The sequence below is a fragment of the Antennarius striatus genome, chromosome 16 (assembly GCF_040054535.1).
Source record: "Antennarius striatus isolate MH-2024 chromosome 16, ASM4005453v1, whole genome shotgun sequence".
NCBI classification, from domain to species: Eukaryota; Metazoa; Chordata; class Actinopteri; order Lophiiformes; family Antennariidae; genus Antennarius; species Antennarius striatus.
Window position 1 is genome coordinate 15,339,045 of NC_090791.1, and position 23,782 is coordinate 15,362,826.

At 41.8% G+C, this 23,782-nt stretch overlaps 1 protein-coding gene across 1 annotated transcript in view; it reads right to left on the reverse strand.

The window, feature by feature from the left end:
* Nucleotides 1–18,963, reverse strand: part of notch3 (notch receptor 3) — a 28,191-nt gene extending 9,228 nt beyond the window's left edge. Inside the window, exons 1-15 of the mRNA XM_068336274.1 lie at nucleotides 18,723–18,963; nucleotides 17,596–17,668; nucleotides 7,115–7,257; nucleotides 6,699–7,034; nucleotides 5,918–6,040; nucleotides 5,595–5,828; nucleotides 5,342–5,497; nucleotides 5,056–5,241; nucleotides 3,807–3,920; nucleotides 2,605–2,718; nucleotides 1,434–1,667; nucleotides 1,085–1,195; nucleotides 794–986; nucleotides 519–664; nucleotides 24–257 (exon numbers count right to left, since the gene is read on the reverse strand). Of these exons, the coding sequence (XP_068192375.1) occupies nucleotides 24–257; nucleotides 519–664; nucleotides 794–986; nucleotides 1,085–1,195; nucleotides 1,434–1,667; nucleotides 2,605–2,718; nucleotides 3,807–3,920; nucleotides 5,056–5,241; nucleotides 5,342–5,497; nucleotides 5,595–5,828; nucleotides 5,918–6,040; nucleotides 6,699–7,034; nucleotides 7,115–7,257; nucleotides 17,596–17,668; nucleotides 18,723–18,783 (2,458 nt within the window). The 5' untranslated portion in view covers nucleotides 18,784–18,963. The remainder of the gene's footprint in view (nucleotides 1–23; nucleotides 258–518; nucleotides 665–793; nucleotides 987–1,084; nucleotides 1,196–1,433; nucleotides 1,668–2,604; nucleotides 2,719–3,806; nucleotides 3,921–5,055; nucleotides 5,242–5,341; nucleotides 5,498–5,594; nucleotides 5,829–5,917; nucleotides 6,041–6,698; nucleotides 7,035–7,114; nucleotides 7,258–17,595; nucleotides 17,669–18,722) is intronic.
* Nucleotides 18,964–23,782: the final 4,819 nt, after the last annotated feature.

The following is a 23,782-nucleotide window of genomic DNA, read 5'->3' on the forward strand; positions in this document are numbered from 1 at the left end:
AGACAAGTAAAATATTTGCAAACCTTGCCACCCAAGCTGACAGTCACACTGATAGCCCAAATAGTCGGGTGTGTGTGTACAGCTAGCATGATTGGCACAAGGGTTTGGGGAGCAAGGGGTGAGGACCTCTGCACAAGTGGGTCCACTGTAGGGGAGTTCACATAGACAGGTGAAACTGGCCACACCGTCCACACAGGTGCCTTTGTTCAGACAGGGACTGGATGCACATTCGTTTATGTTCACCTGGCAGAGGTTACCTGTTGGAAAAGCCGATATATGACAATATAGAACATATAATGAGGCTAACATTTAGTGGAATTTAGTGGTGAGAATCTACACATTTTAATTCCCCACTAGGGGGCGGTAGAAATTATATATATTTTTAATGTTAACCTTAAGAATGAAATGCTTAGTAGGTGTTCTGTGAAACACTCAGTTATGATTTCTTCCTACACATGTCTCCTCCTCTCTTTGCACTGTTGATCAGTGGACATTGTGCTGCTATGTCACCCTCTCACCTCTGAAGCCTTGACGACATTTGCAGGTGAAGCCATTGAGCTGGTCAATGCATGTCCCAGCATTCTGGCAAGGACTTGGCAAACAGTCATTCCTGTCCAGGTCACAGTTCTTTCCCACCCATCCCGGCTCACAGTCACATCGGTAACTGGGTAAGTGAAGCAGAATGGATAAAAAAACAATCATGCGCAAGTTGAAACAACAAAATTCTAAGGGCCTTCGTGATGATTTTTGTTCTTGATGACACAAAGCCATGTGAGTCATTAATAGTTCATACCCATTGATGTCATCCCGGCATGACCCATGGACACATGGGCTGCTGCCACATTCGTCCACCTGGGAGTAACAGTAAGGGGGCTTAAAGCCCTCGGGACACTGGCAGTGAAATCCATTCTCTTCATCTACACAGGTTCCCCCATTCCTACAGGGACTAGATGCACATTCATCTATGTCCACATTACATTGGGGACCTATAGGAGACAAGACATACTAGTAAGTGTGTTTTACAACATCTTTAATGTTGATTGTTTTAATGGAAAGTTGTGGTTTCATTGACAGAAAGCCTTACCAGTGAAGCCAGGCTTGCAAACACAGTCGTAGCGATTGATGCCGTCTTTGCAAATGCCGTAGTCACATGGGCTGCTTGCACAGTCATCAAAGTTTATCTCACAGTTTGTGCCTGCATTTACATAGTCAGAATTTTTAAATTCATAATCATTTCTAACAATACTTTAACATGCTTTAATATGGAAAGATGAAATGAAAAGAATTTTTTTTAGCTTTATTCTATATTATAATGACCCTCAACAGCAAATAATATGCAGATATTTGAGAATACAGAAATATTTCACCTTGTGATTTAAAAAGCTTGAATTAACAAAGCCTGATATTGTGTTTATGGGGTTTTTTCTTCTTACCAGAAGTCCCGTGCTGGCATTGGCAAATGTATTTGTTGACCAGGTCCACACATTTGCCCCCATTTTGACAAGGGTTACTGTGGCACTCATTGAGCTGGTTCTCACAGCGATAACCTGTGTAGCCAGCATCACAGTCACACGTGTAGCTTGCAATCCCATCTATGCAGGTACCGTGATGGCATGGGTCCGGCTGACAGTTGTTGATGTTACTGTCACAGAGTGTACCTTCATAACCTATGAGGAAAAAAATCAATGCATGGAGATTGTGTAAGGATCTGGTCATTTAACACAGCAAGCCATCAATCTTTTATGTTGCAGGACATCCTGAAACAACCTGAAATGACAAATGAACTGTCCAAATCCGATATTTCTCATGAAAGCGCGTGTGGTTTTGTTTGGGTTCTGGTCACTGTGGACTGTGGTTTCAATGCCGACAGTGTCTGTGGGGAAGTTAAACGTCGGGTGTGTGGTATGTGTGCAGTTCAGTGCTGAGTTGGGTAAAGCTGTAAAGAAGGACCCTACAGAGGCCTCCCAGTCTTGCTTTTGTTCTCAGTGGCGGGGGGAACAATAGGCTGCACCACGTCAAACAGAGCCACTTCACTCAACAGAAGGGGCCCACGAACACAAGGAATACCAAGCAGCTGGCAACTGAAACAATGACGCAGACTCCTCTGTCGTTGTATGTCTAAAAGAACATGTTAAATATCAATGTGTGCTCAGAATGAGCTCATACGTGGAGCATGTGTGACAAACGGGATACTACTATTGACCATTTGTTTGAAGGAATAGGTATATTCGATATGTCTTCATGTGAAGGAATTAAAGTTCAAATGCAGCAGAAGGTGGTGAGTGGGGGGGGTTTAACAAATGAACAGATGTTGGGGTGATGACCAAGGCTTCTTTTTTGGCAACTGCTAGTCCTCAGTGACCCCATGATCCTTGACGCCAATGAAGGAAAGAGTGGGATTAGGGGCCTCGAGTCAGTCTGCCTAGCCAGCAGACATCTAGAGAACTAGCTGACCCCCTCCCGAAACATTGAACATTTAACAAAGACCAAACACAACTCAGCAAATAGTTAAGGCTCATCTACTCTTCTGCCTGGGAGGAAACCATGTACTGTGTACTGTCTAACAAGAATACATTAACCACTTCAATGTACAGGATTCCTTACCTTCAGCACAGCGGCACTCAAATCCATTGGGACGGTCGTAGCATTTAGCTCCGTTTTGGCAGGGTGTGCTGGCACACTCATCTATATCGATTTGACACATAGTGCCAGTAAACCCTGGGACATACAAACAAAGAGGTGAAAGGTCAGAAAGAAGGTCCAGTGGAAGGGTCCAGGCTCAGGTCAGAGGGTAGTTTTGTCCCTACGCAAAAGGGCAAAGGTCTTAGGGTAGGTTAGTAATGTCTGGCTACGTTTGGTGTGAGAGCTTCTTGACTGGTTAAAAACGTCATTTGTGTGCACTTGAGCCGATGCAGAGATGACCGGTAAAAATGGCCTGGGATGCCTCTGACCTTGATGAAGTTTTTTGATGGAATTTACAACTTAGTAGTGGATCTGACGACCACGACTGGATATTGTTATCAGATGATTTTTAATATCTGCACAGTAAAATGTATATGTGAATGTAAAGAATAACAAAAAAAATGGTATTGTTAACAATTACATTATTAGTATTTATATAAGTATGATTCCATTATTACTGTTACTATATAAAACAGCAGGATCAACTGAGTGGGCTTTGAATGGGTGGGCACAGTGCCCAGACGGGGGTGAATTGGTGCATTGGTGGCGAACTACTCAGTTGATTAACAGTGTCAAGACGCTCTGCTTGTTGGTACATGGGCTGAAAAGGTGGCGGTGGTGATGGCGGTGGTGGTGGTGGTGGGGGCGGCTAGAGAGATGGTGGGATTGTTTTCTCTTTTAGTGAAGCCCCCTCCCTTTCCTGCATCATCTCCACTGGCTCAATAGCTAGATGGGGGGTGAAGGGGGGACGTCTGTCCCAGATGTAAATTGCGGACCTGGAAAAGAATCTCATTAGCAGGACTGCTGTTCCCCACCACCACCAGGGTAGGATGAGGGAGACTGCTGTCCCTTCCACATTCCACATTGGGGGGAGGGGGAGGAGAGGGCACAATAGTGTCTTTGTTCAAGCAAAAGAAGCGGATAGGCAGCTTTTTGGGCCTGTCTTTTTGTATGAGTGGTGTTTCTAGATACCAGCAGGCAGAAGCAGCAAGGCTGACCCTCCCTCATTTGATTCCAGGGACATTTAAATTCTGGCTTTCTTGTTGGTACTAATGTTGTCAGAGTTGGAATTATTAAGAGAAGGTGAAAGTATCATAGGCAATAGGTCATTTAGATAGTCTTACCTGGTTGGCAGGTGCACGTGAAGCCATTCACCATGTCCCGACAGATGCCATCATTCACACATGGGTTGCTTTCACAGTCATCCACGTCTATCTCACAGTAGGTCCCCATGTAGCCTGAAAAACAGCCAAAGGTCTTGGTGAATTTACATGTTTTTCCAGCTAGTTGCAGTTCAGTTTTTGGTGTATTGGTATGTCCAAAGCATTATGCTGTCTATGGAATTGTTCATACTCTTTGGGATGGGGAAAGGATCTCAGGGAAACTTCTCTCATGGTAGGCCTCAGATTTTTTAATACTAATAAAATTACTGGATGGTGTAAAAGATCCCAAGAGAATGCCCAGGGTTCCCACTCTACCAAACTCAAACCACCACACTCTACTGTCCATGGAGCATCACCCCTCCCTTGGTCAGTATCCAATTCAGCAGACACATGTTATACGTTCTGTGTTAGCAAACTATGAAGGGCTCCTTCACCGGGGTGAAACAGAGTGTGGATCAGAGTGTCACCCCTGGGGAGAGACTAGCGTGGAATCAGAAATAATCACCAGCACCGCATGAGCTTTGCCAGGCTGGCTGATGATGAGGAGGGTAAAGAGGAAGAGCTAGTCTCTAGAAATGAAGGGGGAGAGACTCTGGGAAAAGTCCTCTTTCCCTCTGTGTGTATGAGGGGTGCAAACTGGAGCACAGAGGGGCCCTATTGTTGCACTCCATTCCCACCACTCTCCCACTCATTAGTATTCACAGCACACTCCTCCCCCTAACTGCTGGCCCTCTCTCACATCCACTCCTATAGACCCGACTCCCAGCTCTAATTTGTATAGTTCCCCAAACCCCAGGATGCATGTAGGGCTGTGTGTGAGAGTTTCACTGTGTTTGTGTCAGTGAATGCCCAACCATCACTCAGTCCAAACTAATACCCTGTCTGGCCTGTACAGTGCATTAAGATTAAAGCAGAGCCTCCATACCCCTGGTGTCAATGCATTACATAATAGTCTGCGCTGGCAGTCAGTACTGCAGACAGCACTGTACATAATGGAACTTAAACAAGGATAGAAGGCCAGGTTTAAATAACACATAATCGTATGACATAATTACACATTACTTGACATTGGGAATTTTATATCCGTTTGCAATGAACTGATAAACATGACAGAGAAAAGAAGAATAGTTTACTTACTAACTGGTGTTCATGAATTACAAAGCATGGAAAATAAAAATACTCATTGAATTATCTATATTTGTATTGATACCTGGCATGCAGATGCAGGTGAACTCCCCAATGCGATCCAGGCAGGTGGCATCATTCTGGCAGGGCATGGATAGACATTCATTAATGTCAATCTCGCAGCGTGGGCCAGCATATCCTCGACCGCATTGACACTGGAAGGAGCCCTCTGTGTTCACGCATTTGCCAAAATGCTCACACGGGTTTGCACCTGCAGGTATAAATCTGCTGATCAGTGCATGAAATACAATAACAGATGAGTCAAATCTGACTACATGAAGATGTGACCACAGCGCCGGCTACCGTCTTACCAATCGAACACTCATCCATATCTTGGTTGCAGGCACCTCCAACAAATCCAGCAGGACAGGTGCAAATGGCACGTCCATTCAGGGGGTTGGTGTCACAGACCGCTCCCTCATTGCAGGGATTGCTCACACAAGCATCGTCAAGGTGACATAGCAAACCTGTATTTATACAAAAAAGTAAACACATGAGATATTAACAATAAAGTAGGCACCATGTCTAAAATGGTCACAGAGACTTTTGGAGAAACCCACGCACCTGTCTTTCCAACTGGACACTCGCAGAAGAAGGACGCTACACGGTCATGGCAGGTTGCACCGTTAAAACACACAGCTGTGGCGCAGTCATCAACATTCTCACTGCAGTCATCTCCAGTCAAACCATTAACGCAAACACAGTTATGACCGCCGATGGTGTTGATGCAAGTGCCTCCGTTATGGCAGGCATTTGGTTGCATGAGACACTCGTTGACATCCTCAGCACAGTATTGCCCTGGTGCAATGAGGAGACACATATTTAATATACAGTATATTCAGGATTTATTTAAAACTGCAAAATGTGTTTTAACAGGTAAAAAATACCTGTCCACTCAGGTGGGCACTGGCAATTGTAGGTATTGACTCCATCCACACATATTCCTCCATTCATGCATTTATGACCTGGACAGTCATCCACATTATTCTCACAGTTGTGCCCCTGAAACCCTGTGACAGATGAAGAGACAATAAACTTATCATACACAAATACATTAATAAAAAACTGGGAATTCAACGTTGCCAGTTTCAAGCCCTCAGCACTTCTACTCATAACCTTGGGTCGTTTTTCTCACACAGGAGAATGTACGGGACAACGTGGTCAGTAAAAAGATTCAGAAGTGTCTGATTATTTACATGTTCCTGTGATGGTTCCCATACTATACCAGCACAGGCTGTGACCCCTGTCTGCTTCAGAGGTCCACACTCCCTGTAGTGTTTGCTTGTTTTATAATCTCTCACAGTTTCAATGACTTCCTTTCTGGCAAGAGATGTTTCCTGTCAGCTCCCTTGTGGCAAACCAGAAAGTCCATAAAGTAAAATCCTTCTGTTGTGAACCGAACAGAGTATTGTGGAGTACAGACAGGCAGCCTCCTCCAACTCTCCCACCATTTCTTCTCCCATCAGTAGCTAATAATAGCACACAGGAAACTGACATAGGACAGAGGAGTAAATCCCACCACTCACTAACCAGCTACGTCATCAGGCTGGGAAAATCTGTATGTCTTAATTTCCACGCTGAGGGCTTGGGAAAAAGTAATGTTTGTGCACAAACCCCTGGTGTATTGTGTGTACATGTGTGTTCTATTAAGCCATAGAGTCACTCTACCTGGTAGGCAAGCACACTCGTAGGAATGGTCACTAGTCTGGCGACAGGTTCCTCCATTAAGGCACTGAGAGGGGGCACATGGAAGGGTGGACACCTCACATGTGCGCCCGCTGTATCCAGGTTGGCATTGGCAGTGGAAGGATCCATGGGTGTTAATGCAGAAGCCACCGTTGAGGCAGGCACCGAGCTTGCGACACTCATCAATGTCATTGCGGCAGTTCTTTCCTTGGAAGCCAGGTGGGCAGGAACAGTTGTAGTGGTTATTCCAATTGGCACAACGGGCCCCATTGGCACAGGGACTTGTGGCACAAGCATCAATGAGGGAGCAGTCTTGGCCTGGAGATTAAAAAAGTGATTTGCATAAGTCAAGATAGAAGCTTTTAAGAGGTCACGTTTCTCAATGAAGACAACTGTACCTCTGAACCCTCTCTGGCACACACAGGTGTATTGTGGGATTCCGTTGATCAACTGACTCCTACAAGCTGCTCCATTCAGACATGGAGACCGGTGACAGGGATCGAGGTGCTGACAGAGAGGACCAATGAATCCGGGACGACATCTGGAGGAATAAATTCACACAGATCAGCTGACAAGCTCAGACACTTAAACACAGGGCTGTGATTTTCCAACTGGAGCCCCAGTTCCCATCATGTTCTGGCTTTGGCAATCTGGGCTCAATGACATCTTGGCAAAGCCTACTCTCTGACTCATACCTTGGCATGAATAATGCTTCTGAGCCTGGAATAAATTTGTATTAATAAAGCTTACCCCATAGGTAATACTCATGCAATATACTGTTCATGGAATGAAATAAATATACATTAAGAAAGTTTAAAACATGATCATAGTGGAATGCCATCTTGTGTTACAGGCTTAACAAAGCCCACTCTGTTACTTCCAGATGGAAATCCTCAGTTTCTCCATGTCAGTTAACATTCCTGCACTGTTACACTTTTCCTACACCTCAGTCCCTCTTCTCATATATGAATAAGGACACACCCAGAGACATCAGTCTGGAAACTCATAAATTGCCAAAATATACTGACTGAAGAAAAATGTGGGCTGCTTCACATACAAATAGAAGAAGCAGCTGTCGGATTTTTGCATATACTCATTAATAAATAAATATAAGGTGCATTATTTTGGTAAATCCCTGCTGGTCTGCTTACACCTAGATATTTCTCCAGTGTATTTTGAGTTGTTGGCCTCATGTGCATCCAATGACACAGATATTCCTACATTTCAATAAAAAAATTGTTGCCATCAAACTTCAAGCAATGGCTATATTTCACTCACATTACATGTACATAAATTCGACTATATATACTTTCCCCTTTCAAGTCTATTTTAGTCAGTGATACATACAACAACAACAATAACAACAACAATAATAATTGATGATAATAATAATTAATAGGGCATCAGAGTGGTTCAGTGGGGAGCGCTGTCGCCATACATCAAGGTGGTTCCGGGTCGAGTCCCTCTCTTTGCTGAGTTTGCATGTTCTCCTCGTGTCTGCTTTGTTTCTCTCCGGGGTCTCAGGCTTCCTCCCACCTCCAAAATCATGCACTTCAGGTTAATCGGCCGGTTACAAATTGACCGTAGGTGTGTGTGCCTGCATCCTTGTCTGTGTCTCTGTGCGGTTCACTGGCGTTGCACCCGGAGTTTCCCCTGCCTCACGCCCTCAGTCAGCTGGGATAGGCTCAAGCCCCCCCCCCCCCCCACGACCCGACACAGCAGATGAAGCGGTTGAAGATGAATGATTGAAAGAATAATAATTAATAATAATGAAAATAACTTTTAGGCAACAAATCTTTGCAGCGCTTTTAACCTGGGAGCAGCTCAGTTGTCCTTCAACTCAGTTGAAGGACAGAAGCAGCAGCCGCTGCCCTGCTTCAGACATACGTTTAAGCCTGACCAAATATTGTTCAACTAAGAGGTCAAAATAAACATATAAACATGCTTTCAAAAGCTACATAAATCTCATGGGAGTGGAGACATGCTGTGAAGTCCAGCATGCACTGGTAACTTGACACCCACAATGGAGCCCCTGGATGAGTACATGCTCCCTTTTCAAAACAGTCTGTTTGATGCTGTTGACAGGGCAGTGTCGGCTGGGTTTTAGCCTGCCCTTGGGCTGTGTCTTCTCTTTCAATGGGATGGAACCCCTGGCTGGCTTCAGCAAAGGATTTTCATCAGTTCCTTTGTAAGCGTAACCACCAACTTGTGTTAGTTTGTCTTTTATTTTTCTGTTGTGCTTTGACCAACTTTTGACTCTCCTTCTGTGCTATTACTAACATGGACTAGAAAAAAAGGTTTTGTCCAGGCTGGGAGAGGGAATATGCTCCAGGGAAGGCTCAAAGGATCAACCAATCATTTTAGATTTTCAACGATACAGCGCTTTTTCAATGGTGAACAGAGACAATAGTAAAATGAAGGAGTCGTAGTGAAGGGTATGGGCCCTTAGGTCAATTTACGTAAGTGCACAAGTAAAAAAATACAATTTGTAAGTGTTAGAAATAAAAAGGAATAAAAAGAAATTTGTGCAGCCAATCCAAACCAAATAAAAATTTAGGCTTCCCCCTTGTGTCATAGGATGAGAGGTAAGCTATCCTTGGTCCCCTAACTGATTGTGATAATGTCACTGAGGCTGCAGGCTTTGGTGGAAGGTGGAATAGACAGAGTGATGAGCAGGAGGAAAGTGGTCTGTCCAGAAAGAATGTCATGCCATATTTCCTGTAATCCCTCGTCCCTTGCTCTGAAAACACAATACTCACTCTGAATGCACAATCCCTGTTGACCTAGCAACCTCACAGATGAATGGGCAAGTCACACACCCAACCAATCACTCCTTCCCACCTCTCCCCTTGTGCCCAGCGGCTATTTGTCACGGCTTGGCTAGGTTTATTTAGAGGCACATTAACTACATCTGGAATCTTGGGTGTCACTACAGAAATGAAAAACAAAAGATGAGACTAAAGAAGAATGTTGCTCATTAAGCTAAATAAATACAATACACTAAATACACAACGTATATGGAGGTTTGGATGAAGATGAAAGCCTAAGTGCTACAGTCTTAACAGGATGTTTGATGAGCAAAGTGCACCAACATTTATTTGTGTGTGTTACCACCTGTAAAAATGTATACAAAGACAGCTGTGGACATAACAAACATGGAGTCATTCTGCTACACTATTTCCTGTAATTACATTCAGATTCATTGGTATTCAATAGCAACAAATTGGAGATGGCTGTATGTGTGCTTGGAGCCTGCATGTTCACCAATTCTTCAACTGGACCCTGGCAGATATTTGTATATGCAGGCATATAGATGGGTGTGTGCATGTAAAAAGGATGATAGTAGTCATGCTCGATTAGTTAAGTTGTCCTCTCTTTCAAATGCAAACTGAACTGAGTAGCCAAAACATATATTCTTTTGTCTAAAACTGAGTCATTGCCAACAAGCTACTCCCATAACATGAAAATCAAAGTGCTATCAGTGCAGACTGTGAGAAACGTGTAAATGTGTCCTGGTGCACTCCAGACTGTCCTTATCAGAATTTTTACTACCTCCTGGATTCCGCTGCCTCTGGGAAAAGAAAGGCAGGAATTGTGCTTTAGTCTGGGCCAAGCCTTGTTTGTGGAAGACGTGGATAGCAGGTGCAGTCTGTTCTTGTGCAATGGGCCCCTGAGTCATAGTTAGTGAGTGCCGACTTATGACCTTTGAGGAAGAGCGTGCAGCAGATGAAGAGGAGGTCTTTAAGTGCAGGGGAGGGATGACCAGAGTTGGTAATCTCTCTGTGTCAACACATGTGAGGGCTTATGCCAGCTGCAGCCCCGGCACCATGCATCTGTCCACATCTGTCACTGAAGTTCTGGGTGTGTGGCATATGACTCTCTTGTCAGACTTAAAGCCAAAACAACTGCACTGTTTTGCTCATGGGACAAGCCTAGTATCCAAAACACACACTGGCTATCGAAGACATGTAGATAACCATCACAAGCACATGCACTAATAACTCCAATTTTCAACATTCTTGCACAAAAGCACAAAATCACCACTGCAACAACACCAAAACATGCAACAATCACTGCACACACAAACACAGAGAAAAGAAACTTACAACCAGACTCAGCCTCTGAGGAGCAGCGGTATAGGGAACCCATAAAAGAGAAGATCCACAGAAAATATTTGTCAAGAAGAACAAAAGCGATCGGAAGCGTCAAACATTTATCAAGAGAAGTACAAATGACTGTACAAAACATTTTGAGTTTATGTAATTCTTAGTCATTTAGCGTCAAAACATTTCAGTCAGACATGATTTATCGACGTGATTTCGGTCACCTATAATTTTGTATACTCGAGGGTAATACAATCCTAGTTTTCCTGCTTTCTGGGTCACTGCAGAGTAACCTGAGCTCATCCTCTCTTACAATAGCAGCTACCCTGCCAGAGGTCAAAGAGTGGCTCACCTGTGAACAAAGAGGCTGTAATCTTTGACACGGTTCATACACACAGTCATGCTTCACAAAGCAAAAAGTATAGAGGACACTTCCTCTTAAAGGTCGTTTCCCTAGACATTTAGAAAGCAAGCAGAAGATCAACAGAAGAACAAGCTAAAGATTTTTTCTAGTTGTAATGACAGGAGCTAAGTGACCTTTTGCAAATTCAAGTTTGTTATACGAAATTTTTTTTACTAGGGGACGGGGGGTATCCACCATTTTTTGCATTTCAACACAGGTCTCAGTCAGCAGGAGCATGCAATTCTCCATTATGGAAGTCCATACTGACACCACACTGCCAACTACCCCCCCCCCCTTCCAAACAGCCTCCTCTGCTTTGCGGTCCTCAACTTGGCTCTCCCTTTCTCAGAAAAGAGCCAGATTGGGGGTTGGGGAGTTTTTTGTGGTCCAAATAAAAGACCTCAAGTAGTCAGAACTTCTTTGTATGAAAGTTTTTTTTTGTCGGTGGGGGTGTGTGTGTGTGGGGGGGGGGGGGGTGTCTGGGCTTACACGGACCAACAGGCCTGAGCTGTAGCCTGGCAACAGTAACCCATGGTGAGAGAGAACTGAGAAAAAGGGGGTGTTGGGAGACAGGGTTCTATAAGGACAGTTGGAACACTTCAGAGGACTGATTCCCTACATATGTAGGTATCTCAAAGCTCCATCTAAGAACAGATTCCATCTCTTAAATATTATAATTTCTAAAAGGATGTGCGCTTAAGTCTGTAGTGCAGTTTGCTTTATTGTGCTTTGACACACAATGGAGGTATTGAAATCACTGGTGGGAGGCTTCCAGAGCACCACCTGGGGCATGAATATTAACCATGTGAATATTAGGACATGTAACTTTGTCTAAAGAAAAACTGGTAATGCATCGAATGAAAAAGGTAAACACGCATCCTTCTTGTCTCTGATAGCCTGTAAATATGCATATTTACATTTATCTATTTACATATAAGAATGTCAATCTAAAATCTACCTTTGAACCTTTGCAGTCCTGTAATTCTTCTTTGAAAGAATGGGATACAATTGTTCTTCATACACTATCCGAACAAATTTTCCTCAAGTGTCAACAGATCTCTGGAAGAATACTCAGTGACATATTTCAAATAGCAGCACATTTGCCCATGACCACATTGCATGAATCCCAGAGTTGAGGTCTTTCAAAGCATTCTCCACTGAATGCAACCACAAATACCCCACCCATCCACCTAAACTGAACCAGATTTTCACTAAACTTGGAACTGAAATCTAAGGAGACCCCGTTTCTACGAAACACTAACACCAGTTCACCTCAACAGTACGAAGCTAATGTATTAAAAGATACCTTGCTCCTTTTCAGGGCCTATATTTCTATCAATTTTCTAATAAAAATTGGAAAACTAAAACTGATACATATTGGATCTTAATTAAACATTACTCCATTAATATTTACACAAAGACACTCTAATGATGTTGACAGAAACTGACTGACTGTGACAAGTCGAGATTCTCACAGGCTTGTAGTCCTGAAAGAATTGGTTTTGTTTATAGTTCACTGGGAAAGGTTCTTGGTGATAAGCTAAGGAGAATGCTAGGGAGCAGCCAGAGAATGTCTATTATTGGCTGCGTTTATCTGGTGCTGTCACCCAAAGACCTGCTTGGGATATTAAAGAAACACTGTGTCCAGTCATACCTAACAACACATTTTATAAAACTGTATAAAACAAATAACAAATGTCTTTTATTTACATGTGGCAGAGTATTTTAGTTGCAAATTCTTTACTATATTTTAAATCTGGAACATGTAAACAGCAAAATGCTGCCTGGTGGTCTGTGGAAACTGTGCTTAGTGGAAAAAGGAATGCCTTTTCCTGAATCATTTAATGATGGACCCATCCCTTCCTCTTCCAAAGGGGAGGGAGAAAACGGGAAAATTTTGCTGGCAGCTCCAAGTTATTTCAATCAAGCCTGCCTGAATGTCTCTTCATAACATTAAAGAACAAACAGCCAGGGGATGAGAATTTAGAAATTTATCTGCAAGTAAGCATGAAGTTCACACATAAATGTTACTCCAAAAACTAACCATAATACAGTCGGCTAGTTTTTTGCATTCATATAATGAACATAAATGAACACACTTAATTTCATTTACACATTGTCAGATATAAATTCTTAGTAATAATGCAGAAAACAGTTTTTTTTTTACAAGTTCATGTGGTGAGAAGGGATGATGGAATAAAATAAGGAAACAGATAAGTTGCAAAGGATGGACTTGGTGCAGTCTAGGCTTCTAAGATGAGACAGTATGTAGTATATCTGAGAGGTCAGAAGGCACCACTTCCTCTGATGGGTCCCAGGAACCACAACTCCCACTTTCCAGTCCTGACCCAGAAAGTGGAAGGGACAATAAACCCGAATATTCCTCCCGATTACAGAGTAACCTCTTGGTCAGATAGTTCTCATCTCATAGATAAGACCACTGATCTCCTACAAAGACATTTCAAACTACTGGATCTGCAATGCATCACTTTTCCGGGATAATCACTACAATGGCTCCATCTGCCTGTCAGGATAACATGAGTTACATGGGCTGAAAGTTTTCCAACAAAACAGCAAATTGCAAAGCAAACAAGTGATTTTAAACATACAGTTCTCGATGGGAGGTTGCTGACAGTCGTGTCAAAGACATTCCTGAGGGGGCTACCTGGATAAATGGATAACAGGAATGGACAATAACGTGAAAGCACCAGAGGCGCAGGAGGAATCTTACTAGGCATTCCTTTTCTAATCCACCATAAAAATGCCAAAGAAAACAAAAGGCTGAGGTGCTCTGTCCTAGGTCAACAATATAATCTGTCCGTTTCCTATGGTCTTTGCAAATGCCTATGATTTAGAGGACTGTTACTCACTCACACTATTCATCTTTCTGATTAATTTCATGTGTGGTTGCTGTCTTTCCAATTTAGAGGGGCTATAACACATTTTAAGTCAAGAAATGTGAAGAAATAACTATATTCTTCAAAAATGTAGTTATTAATTTTACTCAGATTCTTTATGAAAGTGAAATAAATCAGGCATAAAAACTCTTTACTGCAGAAACAGAACTCCACACTCAAAGTCAAAGATGCCATCTTTATCATGTTCATAGTTGGGAGTTGCTGAAGGGTTATAAGGAACACTCACAATTTATATGTTAACGCTGCTACTGAAGCCAAAGGCAAAGCAATCACAATGTAAAGAGGACTGCTGGATCCAGTCATTGAGTTTTGTACAGCAACACACACTTGTTTCCATTCAGTTTGACCGGGATGAGAGCAAAGGGCAGGTCCGTGATAGGCCATTCTGGTGAGAGATGGAGCAACAACGTGGGACAATGTGTGCAAATAAAATTTAAAAGCGTCTGAATCGGTTTGCTGCTGCACTGTGAGAGAAGCAACATGTGTTGGAAGGACTGGGAGCTACCAGCTTCATTCCTCCACAAGCTTGTCTCTCACAGTATGGGGGCGGCTGACTGCTCAATGGCAGCACCTGGCCCTATGCTTACCCTTTGTCAAGATCTGACTTCACTGGATTACCATCACAACATCCACCAGCTGTCCTCTATGCCGCCCCACCCACCCGCACACCCTCCTTCCCAGCCTCACTTCACCCATTCTCTAGTCCAGTCCGATTCCTCCAGCTGGATTTTCTCTGTGCAACACCCTCTCAATCTGCCTAATTATCTCCCCTCTTGCTGCAAAACGATGGCCTTCTCTGGGCAGCGCATTCTTCTCACTGGGAGAAGACCAAAGGCTTCTTCTAATGAACTTCCAGACTGGTCACCTTAAGGGAAGCAACACTATCAATCCTACACTGTCAAGTTCAAAACTCAAAGCCAATGACTGTTTCATGACAATTATTCATTTACATCACATCATTGTGTTGACATATTTTAATCATTGCCGTGTTAAGTGGCCCCACTCAGAACTTATTTATCATCACAGTGACAAAAAAGGTTCGTAAGCAGAGCTATGGTTTCTGGGAAACTATTGATTTGTGGCAGACATACATAACTAAATCATCTATGCTGTGCTTATCTACAGGCCTAAAATTAAGTGAACTGGTTGAAAGAACAATGCATTCAAAATATTTAAATATAACAGTTATGAAGTCAAGTGAACCATCCTTATTAAAAAAAACCCACATTATATACTTTGAAGTGATATCAGTTCTGTATCCAAACTACGTAACATTACTGGTCGCATTGCTGGTTATTGGCAAATGGCCAAGTTAAAATACTCGACCCATTCAGATTGGCAGAATTAGCTGATTGTCAATATGGAACTGAAACAGGTGAAATATCTTATCTGTAATTCTGGTCTTCAAGCTTTACTAACACCCAAGGAAGCCGTCGGCATTAACAAAGCGGAGGATGAATTTGAATATTTCTTGCATGTAAGAACTGAAGTGTGGTATCGTATCTGTTTGCCAACACGAGACATGATACACTGGTATCTGGGGCGGTGACAATGGCAGCTGCCATGCACAAAACATTACGGTCATTTAAGGAGATTTATTTACCATAACAAAAATAAGACAACGGATGCACAACTAGTAACAGATGATAAATTTGTGGGTTTCTGTGGAATAGTGGTGACTTTGAGCAATGTTGTTTACTGGCTCCCCCAAATTCCTTTCAAATGCCAAAACATGGATCTGTATCTGAAATCCATTACTCTCTTTCTTCTCTGTATTGGGCTCACTTTGCTGTGGCCATTCTTCTCCCTCTCTCTGTCCCTTGTTCTGATGGTGCCAGGTTACAGTCCGGTATCTAGTAGGAGAAAGAATCTTTTCTGCTGTTTTGGGTCTCCTATTTCTGTAAGTTCCCAGGGGAAGGGGTGGGGTGGCTCCCCCACTCACCCCTGTTTACGACCGGCCTGACCACTCTTGTGTGGCCATGCTCCACTCCACTGCTCTGCTGTGGAACCCTTTCTGTGCCATTTTATGATATCTAATTCTTCTTCCATTAGAGATACTTTCCCTGTGAACTTTAAATCCTTCTTTCTCTTGGTGCTTAACCACAATATTGATGACTTAATGCCAACTCCTACACAGCTAACTACACACACGAACACAACACAAAGGACTAAAGGAGAACAAAGGATGGCTGAATCATGTCTTCCAAAAGAAAACTGTGATGAGATGACTAAAACTGTGAATAACAACTTACACACTTATGTAGGCTAAAGATTGAGAATGCCTTAGTAGTAGTAGGCACGTCCTACTTCTATGCTGTGTTAAAAAATAAATGATTGACTCAGGCAGTTATGTTAGATTATATGAAAAAAGGCTCCATAGAACTATTCATCCACACACTTAATGACACTCTCCTGTTTTAGCTCGAGCTAATGGTTAAAAATGTGGGCTGGTACTGCACATGTATGAGTTACACATTGGCTAAATTGTACGGGATACTCCAAGCAGAATGATCACTTTTTCTACTGCATGTAAAGATATTAATGTTAGAATATTACAGAAAAAAAACTTCTAACATGTTTGATTGAGCAAACACTATTTAGGGCGCTGACGCAACTTTGAACCAGGTTATGTTGTAAATTGCAAACAACTCCAATATAATAATAAATTTTTGCCATTTTGGAGGGAAGCAGGTGGCACCCAAGGAGTTTTTGTTCTATCAATGAGTGTGTGCCCGCCATGTGAAACACTGAGGCATGTTTCCTAAGCTGTTTTTTTTAAAAGGAAAAACGACCTCAGGGCATGACACTGTAGGCTATTTAGCTAGAGAATTGTAATGGGGTCCCACACAGCCCCCTCACCAAATTGAAAAACAAAAGCCTCATCCCTGCCAAGAGATGTGAGCTCAGAATTGCTCAAAGCAGTCAGGAAACAAAGACAAGGCCTGAAAACTTTGACATAAATGCTTTTTGCTAGAAGGTGGTAAGTACAACAGCAAGAAAAATAGCATGTGGGAAATATTAATGAAAAACACAGAGGGAAAACTTGATTCATATTAAGTTTAATGCTATGATTTATGTCTGACAAAGCAGCCGAACAGGTGTAAGAGACAAATGTGTCAGAGAAGCATGTTGAGGCTTGCTAATGCTTATCCGTGTAGGCCTCATCAATATTTCCCGTCTTTCAACACCTCATGTAAAAGGTTGAAAGTGGAACAGTTTACAGAATATAATGATGGAATTTACATTGTTATTTTGATTACTGTGAGACTTGGTCCTAAATCACTGCAAGTCCAGCTGAGAAACACAAACCTTTGCATATCAATTCACAGACATGTTTAAAAGTATGTTTTAAATCAATTTCAAAAGCCAAAATTGTGAGGATTTGACTTTTTGAGTGAAGGAATCACTCATCTACAAGTGTCATCATTTTACATCTGTACAAATGTTTCACTTACATGCATCGAGTGGGTGAATCTAAGCAGGTCCCTCCATTTTCACAAGGTCTGTATTTATCCACGCAACGGGACCCTGTGGAAGAGAACAACACAAGTAAGAGATCCACTTTAACCTGAAGATGAACATGTAGTCTGATCATTCACTACTGCCTCACAGCAAAAACAATAAATATTGTCCAACTAGACCTCAGATCTGGTAGATATTCAAAAAGTGACTTTAAGTATTAATAAGATGCCAGACTAACCCTTTAAAACTGTTCCACATCTCTAAGCACGTCTTTCGAGTTTTCTAGACAGGCCTTTGCCACTTGTGGCATCTTGATGACACACCAACATTTTTGAGGCTTACTTTGGCAGAAGTAGATCAACATTTGTGCTCGTTTGTCACCATGAAACAGTTTGTGCTCAGACTCAAATCGGTCTTTATATCCATTAATGTATCATGTAACTGTCATTGTTCTCTGATGGGGGGGAAAAAAACAACAACATTCAGTTGTTTGGAAAGTCTTTGTCTAGAAAAAGGGAAGGGGACTTTCCGATCATCACTTTCTTTAAATTGAAAACAGGGTTTCGCCTTCCCATCCACACAAATTAGAAAGCAAATAGAGCACAAACCAGCGCTCCCCGGTGAAACCTTTAAAGGGCCGCTGATGTTCCAGCCGCGGGAACGCGGCGGAGCGCAAGTTGCGCTGGTGCATCAATCGTCTCCAACAAAAGAAAACCAACACTTATAACGGATGAGATCTATATGTTGTACTTTCCCCCATGCAGTAATAGGAGGTTTCTGAAGTTAAAACACTTTCATGCGTGTATTATGATACGTGATGCGCACGATCGTCCTCCACATTGCCATTATCTGCTGGCGGTCAGTTCCTCCGTGGGGCTTTGTGGGACTTGGCTCATTATCCGCTCCCTCAAACAAGTAAATAACTATTACCTTAAAGAAAACAAGTGAAAAGAAAAGTCACGCAGAAACACGCCAGTATTCATTGGAAGTCAAGAACGACGAGATAGCCCCACTTTTATTTTAGAATCACTCTGATGATGGGCTGTCCAGACATGGACACCAAAGCCTCGAAAATAAAATTAAAAAAAAAAAAAAGTTCAAGTGAATTTGTTAGACTTACCCTCACAGACACGCAGAAACAACAGAAATGACGAAATAATCCATAGAATATTCCCTTCCATTTCGGTGGAAAAGTTTCCAACGTTTTAAGTTGGGCTTTTTAGTAGAAATACATCCTTTGAAAAAGTCCACATAAAAATGATGGCTCCAAAATCGATGGGGGTTTTTTCATCAAGTCAACCGGAAAGTTTAGGTCCCCGTCCAATATTATCCTCAGCAGCTCGGCCACGGCTGCTGTGATTCTCGATTAACCTCCTGGAACTTTTCAAAAACTTTTCCTCCCAGATTTTCCCAGCGTCTAGTGTTACTCCGCCTCTCTCTCTCTCTCCCTCTCTCTCCCTCTCTCTCTCTCTCTCTCTCTCTCTCTCTCTCTCTCTCTCTCTCTCTCTCTCTCTCTCTCTCTCTCTCTCTCTCTCTCTCTCTCTCTCTCTCTCTCTCTCTCTCTCTCTCTCCCCCCCTCTCTCTCTCATTGGGACATTGCTCACAGACAGCTACATTAAATGTCCCTTACAGTATAGTTATCATTAACAGTATTTCCAACTGCTGCCTTAACGCCAGGTAAAATTATGGTCAGCAAATAAAAAAAAACCCTAAATACTTAAAAAAAAAATTTAATAAGTAAGTGCTTTTGTGAGCCATTAGTTTTGATCTGTTTGCTAAGGCATGGAACCATTTCTATGTATGACACAGATGTACAGAATTGGAGTTTAGAAACATATTCAGGTGATAACAGCAAAATTAACCACAGAATGACCCCCACAGGAACTAAATTGTGGTTTCTCAGCAAGGTAACTGAGCTGGTGGTTTATATGTCCCCACATGCATGAGTAGTACTTTACACTTGGGATGCTCAATAACAAAGTCGTCATATTGCCTAAAGATCAATGTCTGCAGGTAAAATTGTTTTGTTTGCTGGAGTATAATAAGGCAAATTTCAGAGGACGGGAAGATAAAAACGGGACGGGAAAAAATATTTCTGGAGCAGTTGAAAAACAACAGGACTCAGTTTAGAAATTGATTATCATGCTCAGAAATATAATCATTAATCCTCAATCTCTCATAAAGGGAGATATATATTCTTCAAAGGGAACATCTCAGACAAAGAGTTCCAGATTATGTCTATTCAAAAGTAGCTTCTGTATTATTGCACTCAACTGGAAGGTGTCCAATGCTGTGCAAACTTACTTTGTTTGCATGATAAAACAGTTGGTGAATTGTGGATATAGAGAGTGAATTGTCTAAACATGATAGAATATAGTGCAGTGATTCCTATGCTTCCCACGGCCCATGCATGTGCCATGTTACAGCCTTGCTTTCTGCGCCTGTGGCGGTGGACTGATTTTCTGCAGCCGCTGTATAGTGCCTTGGTTGTCCCGCTGCACAGAGTGGAACGGGTTGCTTATCAAGACAATAGTCTTGATTTGAATTATAAAAGAAGTCCAGCATTATGACACAGTTTCTCTCAGCAGGGGAGGGCAGTACACTAATATTCAAACACTGCCCCTCCACCCTCATCCTCCTCCTTACCCATCACACTATTCCAATCCTGGCCTCGAATAAATGACAAAAATGGGTAGGGCCTTGGCTGGTTTGAAGTTAAGTTCATTAGTAGATGTGATGTCATCTATAGGGGTTGGTGAAAAGGGCTGCTTAGGCTTTATAGACACCTGCTTAATTTGGCATCAACTGTGTGCTGAAAGCTGGGCAGTGCACAATTTTTAATACTGTAGCTTCTCCAGTTTACCCTGCCCCTATATTTACAAGTATCTTAATTGTAATAATTTCCTTTACAATCCTGATTATTGAGTTTAATACAACTTTCTATTCAGGATCACGTGGTTGCACTTGTTACTGTTGATGTACTCACCTGTAAGTGAAAACCTGACAGAGCTTGGGAGAAAGATGTTAAGCAGTGATTTTACAAATGTATTCAACAATCTAGGTGTTTCATCTGGTTGTGAAATATGTCTCTCACCTTCTGGGTATGCATGTAAATGCAGCCCCAGATTTCCCTGGCAGGTGCTGGTGGTGTTTTGTCTAAAGTCCAGTTGGAGTAGGTCCCAAGGAGAGATTTCCCAGAGTGCACCGATACAGATAGTTGTATTTATAATACGTTGCTGTGTAGGTACTCAAAGTCTACAAATCCTTCATGCGCCACATTCCTCTAAAAAATTTTGAGGCCTTGATCAGTCACTAAAAAAAACAGCTGCTGGCTTCTTAATCTCAAATAATCTCTTCATAACAAAAATGTCAAAGTCAAAGCTGTTGTCAGTCATCACATTTTTTGTACAAAAAAATGCTCATAAAAGGAATGATTGAAATGTACTGACTTGATTGGGATGATTGATTAATCCAGACGTATCTACAAGCAACAAAATATACTTTTCAATTATCAATTGTAAAAGCAAGTACACCACAAATACAGTCCATTTTGAGTATGTTCTTCTTTTCTTTTCCTTTTATTTGTCACATGATACCTTGAAAGAGTTGAAAGAGTACAACTGAAAAACACATTAGATTTCTAATTGTTGTTTGTGTGATAGGCATACAATCTGTAGCACATAACTCAAATGAAGAGTCAATGAGAACATTTTATTTCTCATTGGAAGTGTCAGCCTTTCAGAAAAGAAAAATTACAGGCAGTGCAATTTCATCTCATACATACAACAACAGTAGCACAATGTGGTTTCTGTAAGGGACGTTTTTCTTTTTTCCTGGTAAATTGTATTATTCATGAATTCTTAATTATTTAAATTTTCATCTCATCTCTTTCCAGTTCTCTCTCTCTCTCTCTCTCTCTCTCTCTCTCTCTCTCTCTCTCTCTCTCTCTCTCTCTCTCTCTCTCTCTCTCTCTCTCTCTCTCTCTCTCTCTCTCTCTCTCTCTCTCTCTCTCTCTCTCTCTCTCTCTCTCTCTCTCTCTCTCTCTCTCTCTCTCTCTCTCTCTCTCTCTCTCTCTCTCACACACACACACACACACACACACACACACACACACACACACACACACACACACACACACACACACACACACACACACACACACCAGGAAAAATACTCAGTGTTGTTTGTCCTGGACTCAGGAGATAATCTCCAATCACACAAAGATATGACAGGTTAGGATTTCTAACTCTGCTCTCTGCTGGAAACAGAGTAACTCTCCTCTTTGAATAGTTGTTATGTTGCTTTTGGCTAATAGATGCAAATCTGGAAAATAGAATGACTGAATTCAATCAAGAATCTTACACATTTTAGATAGGAGCAGCCTCTCTAGTATCACCTCTCTGCTTTTGTATACTCAGCTGTACAAAGCAGTCTGTAATTCTCTCCAATAAGCATTTGATACCTTGGATAACTTGTACTATTGTGACGCACATTGCTTACTGAAAGGCTTTTATTTAGTCCTGCATGTGAATGATACCGTGTGTTTGCAGAGTTGAGTGAAAGTTGACCACAGACTTTTAAGTGAAGACCACCCATGGGTAAAAGAGTAAAAAAATAGTATTGTCATGCTGTTACTGTTCTGTGTTCTCTCAATGCAGGGGAGCATGTCCATACACTACACAGGTACTCTTGAAGCTACACTTTAAAAGCTAACAGTAAATTTGGAGGTTTAGCTATATTTTACATGAGATAACAATGGTGTAAAGATGAGTTGCAGGTAAGAATCTAGAATCTATTTGTTGTGTCTAACAAGTACCGTCCTTTCATATTTAGTGGCCTTTCAGTGCTAGCATGCTCCAAATGATAGGGGTGCGAACAGGCAGTGTTTGTGGACACACTGGACGTGATGACTTTACCGCCCAGGCCAGACTGATTTATATGGGAAAAGCCCTAAGAGCACCCACAGAGAGTGTGGAGAGGATTAGTACCCCCTCTAAAAAAATGGTCATGGCCAATCAGTAGCTGAGACCCCCTACGGACAGATGTCAAAGCCAATTGCAGTGCCCTGATCAGGTTCATGTACAGATTTTACTTCTCTATCATAACTCCATAATTATATGTTTGCTTTTATTAAGGGTTTGTGGGTTGGCACTTCACCTTCAAATGTTGTGGGTTTCTGCAGTTTCTGCACACTTCTGATGTTGTCTCTTCAACTAGGTGTACCAACGGGCTCTGAAGAACATTTACAAAGACTTGTATCTTCCAGTGATGAGACTATTTAACTCTTTTTTTCCCTAGAAAACTAGGATATTTAATTAAAATAAGTCAATCAGTCAATCCATTAATCAACAGTTTATTGTCGTGTGCACAACAAGCACATAGAGCAGTCACTGGCAATGAAATACTTGTCACAGGCTCCCTCATACAATGCTTAAAAATTGGAGCAGTAGTAAGATAAGTATAGAGTCCTAAATATGTATTACAAAAAAGTAGAATAAAATAAAATAAAAATGAAATAAATGGTGCGCAAGTTAACAATATTGCAGGCGCAGAACAATCTACAAGAACATTCTTCTATGCTTTTTGTCAGATACATTTAGTTTTTAAGAACATAGAGAAGAAAAAACTGTATTGTCTCTTTGTTGTCTCTGTGTTGTCTTTGTGTTGCCCTTGGTCTTCAATATTCTAAATTTTGAATGAATTTTTATTTTTTATTTTTTATTTATTCAACCTGGACAGAGACATTTGTGTGATATCAGTCTTTGTTTCGTTATTGTTACTGTTATCAGATCAAGTTGAAAAAGCAAACAAAACATGTAGATTTTGAAAGTATCCGCATTAAAAAACAATCCTCAAAACTTTCTTTTAGGCCCAGCAGTTCCAACTACGAGTTATCCATGTATTAAAGAAAAAAATGTTATGCTAGAATTTTAGTCTATAAAATGTATAAAAGTCTGTTACAGATGTAGAAACAAAGGTATCCTGCTCTGAAAATTCAGCTTCCTAAATGATCACTGATTACTAATCACTGATCAGTGATCATTTAGCAAGTCAAATTTTCAGACGCAGCCACTGAAGTTTGTCCAACCAAACTAAAGTAAGTGCGGTCGATTCTTTTTTACTCTTCTAGATTTACCTTGACCTGGATGACTGAAAGCCTACACACACGCGGGACCAGAT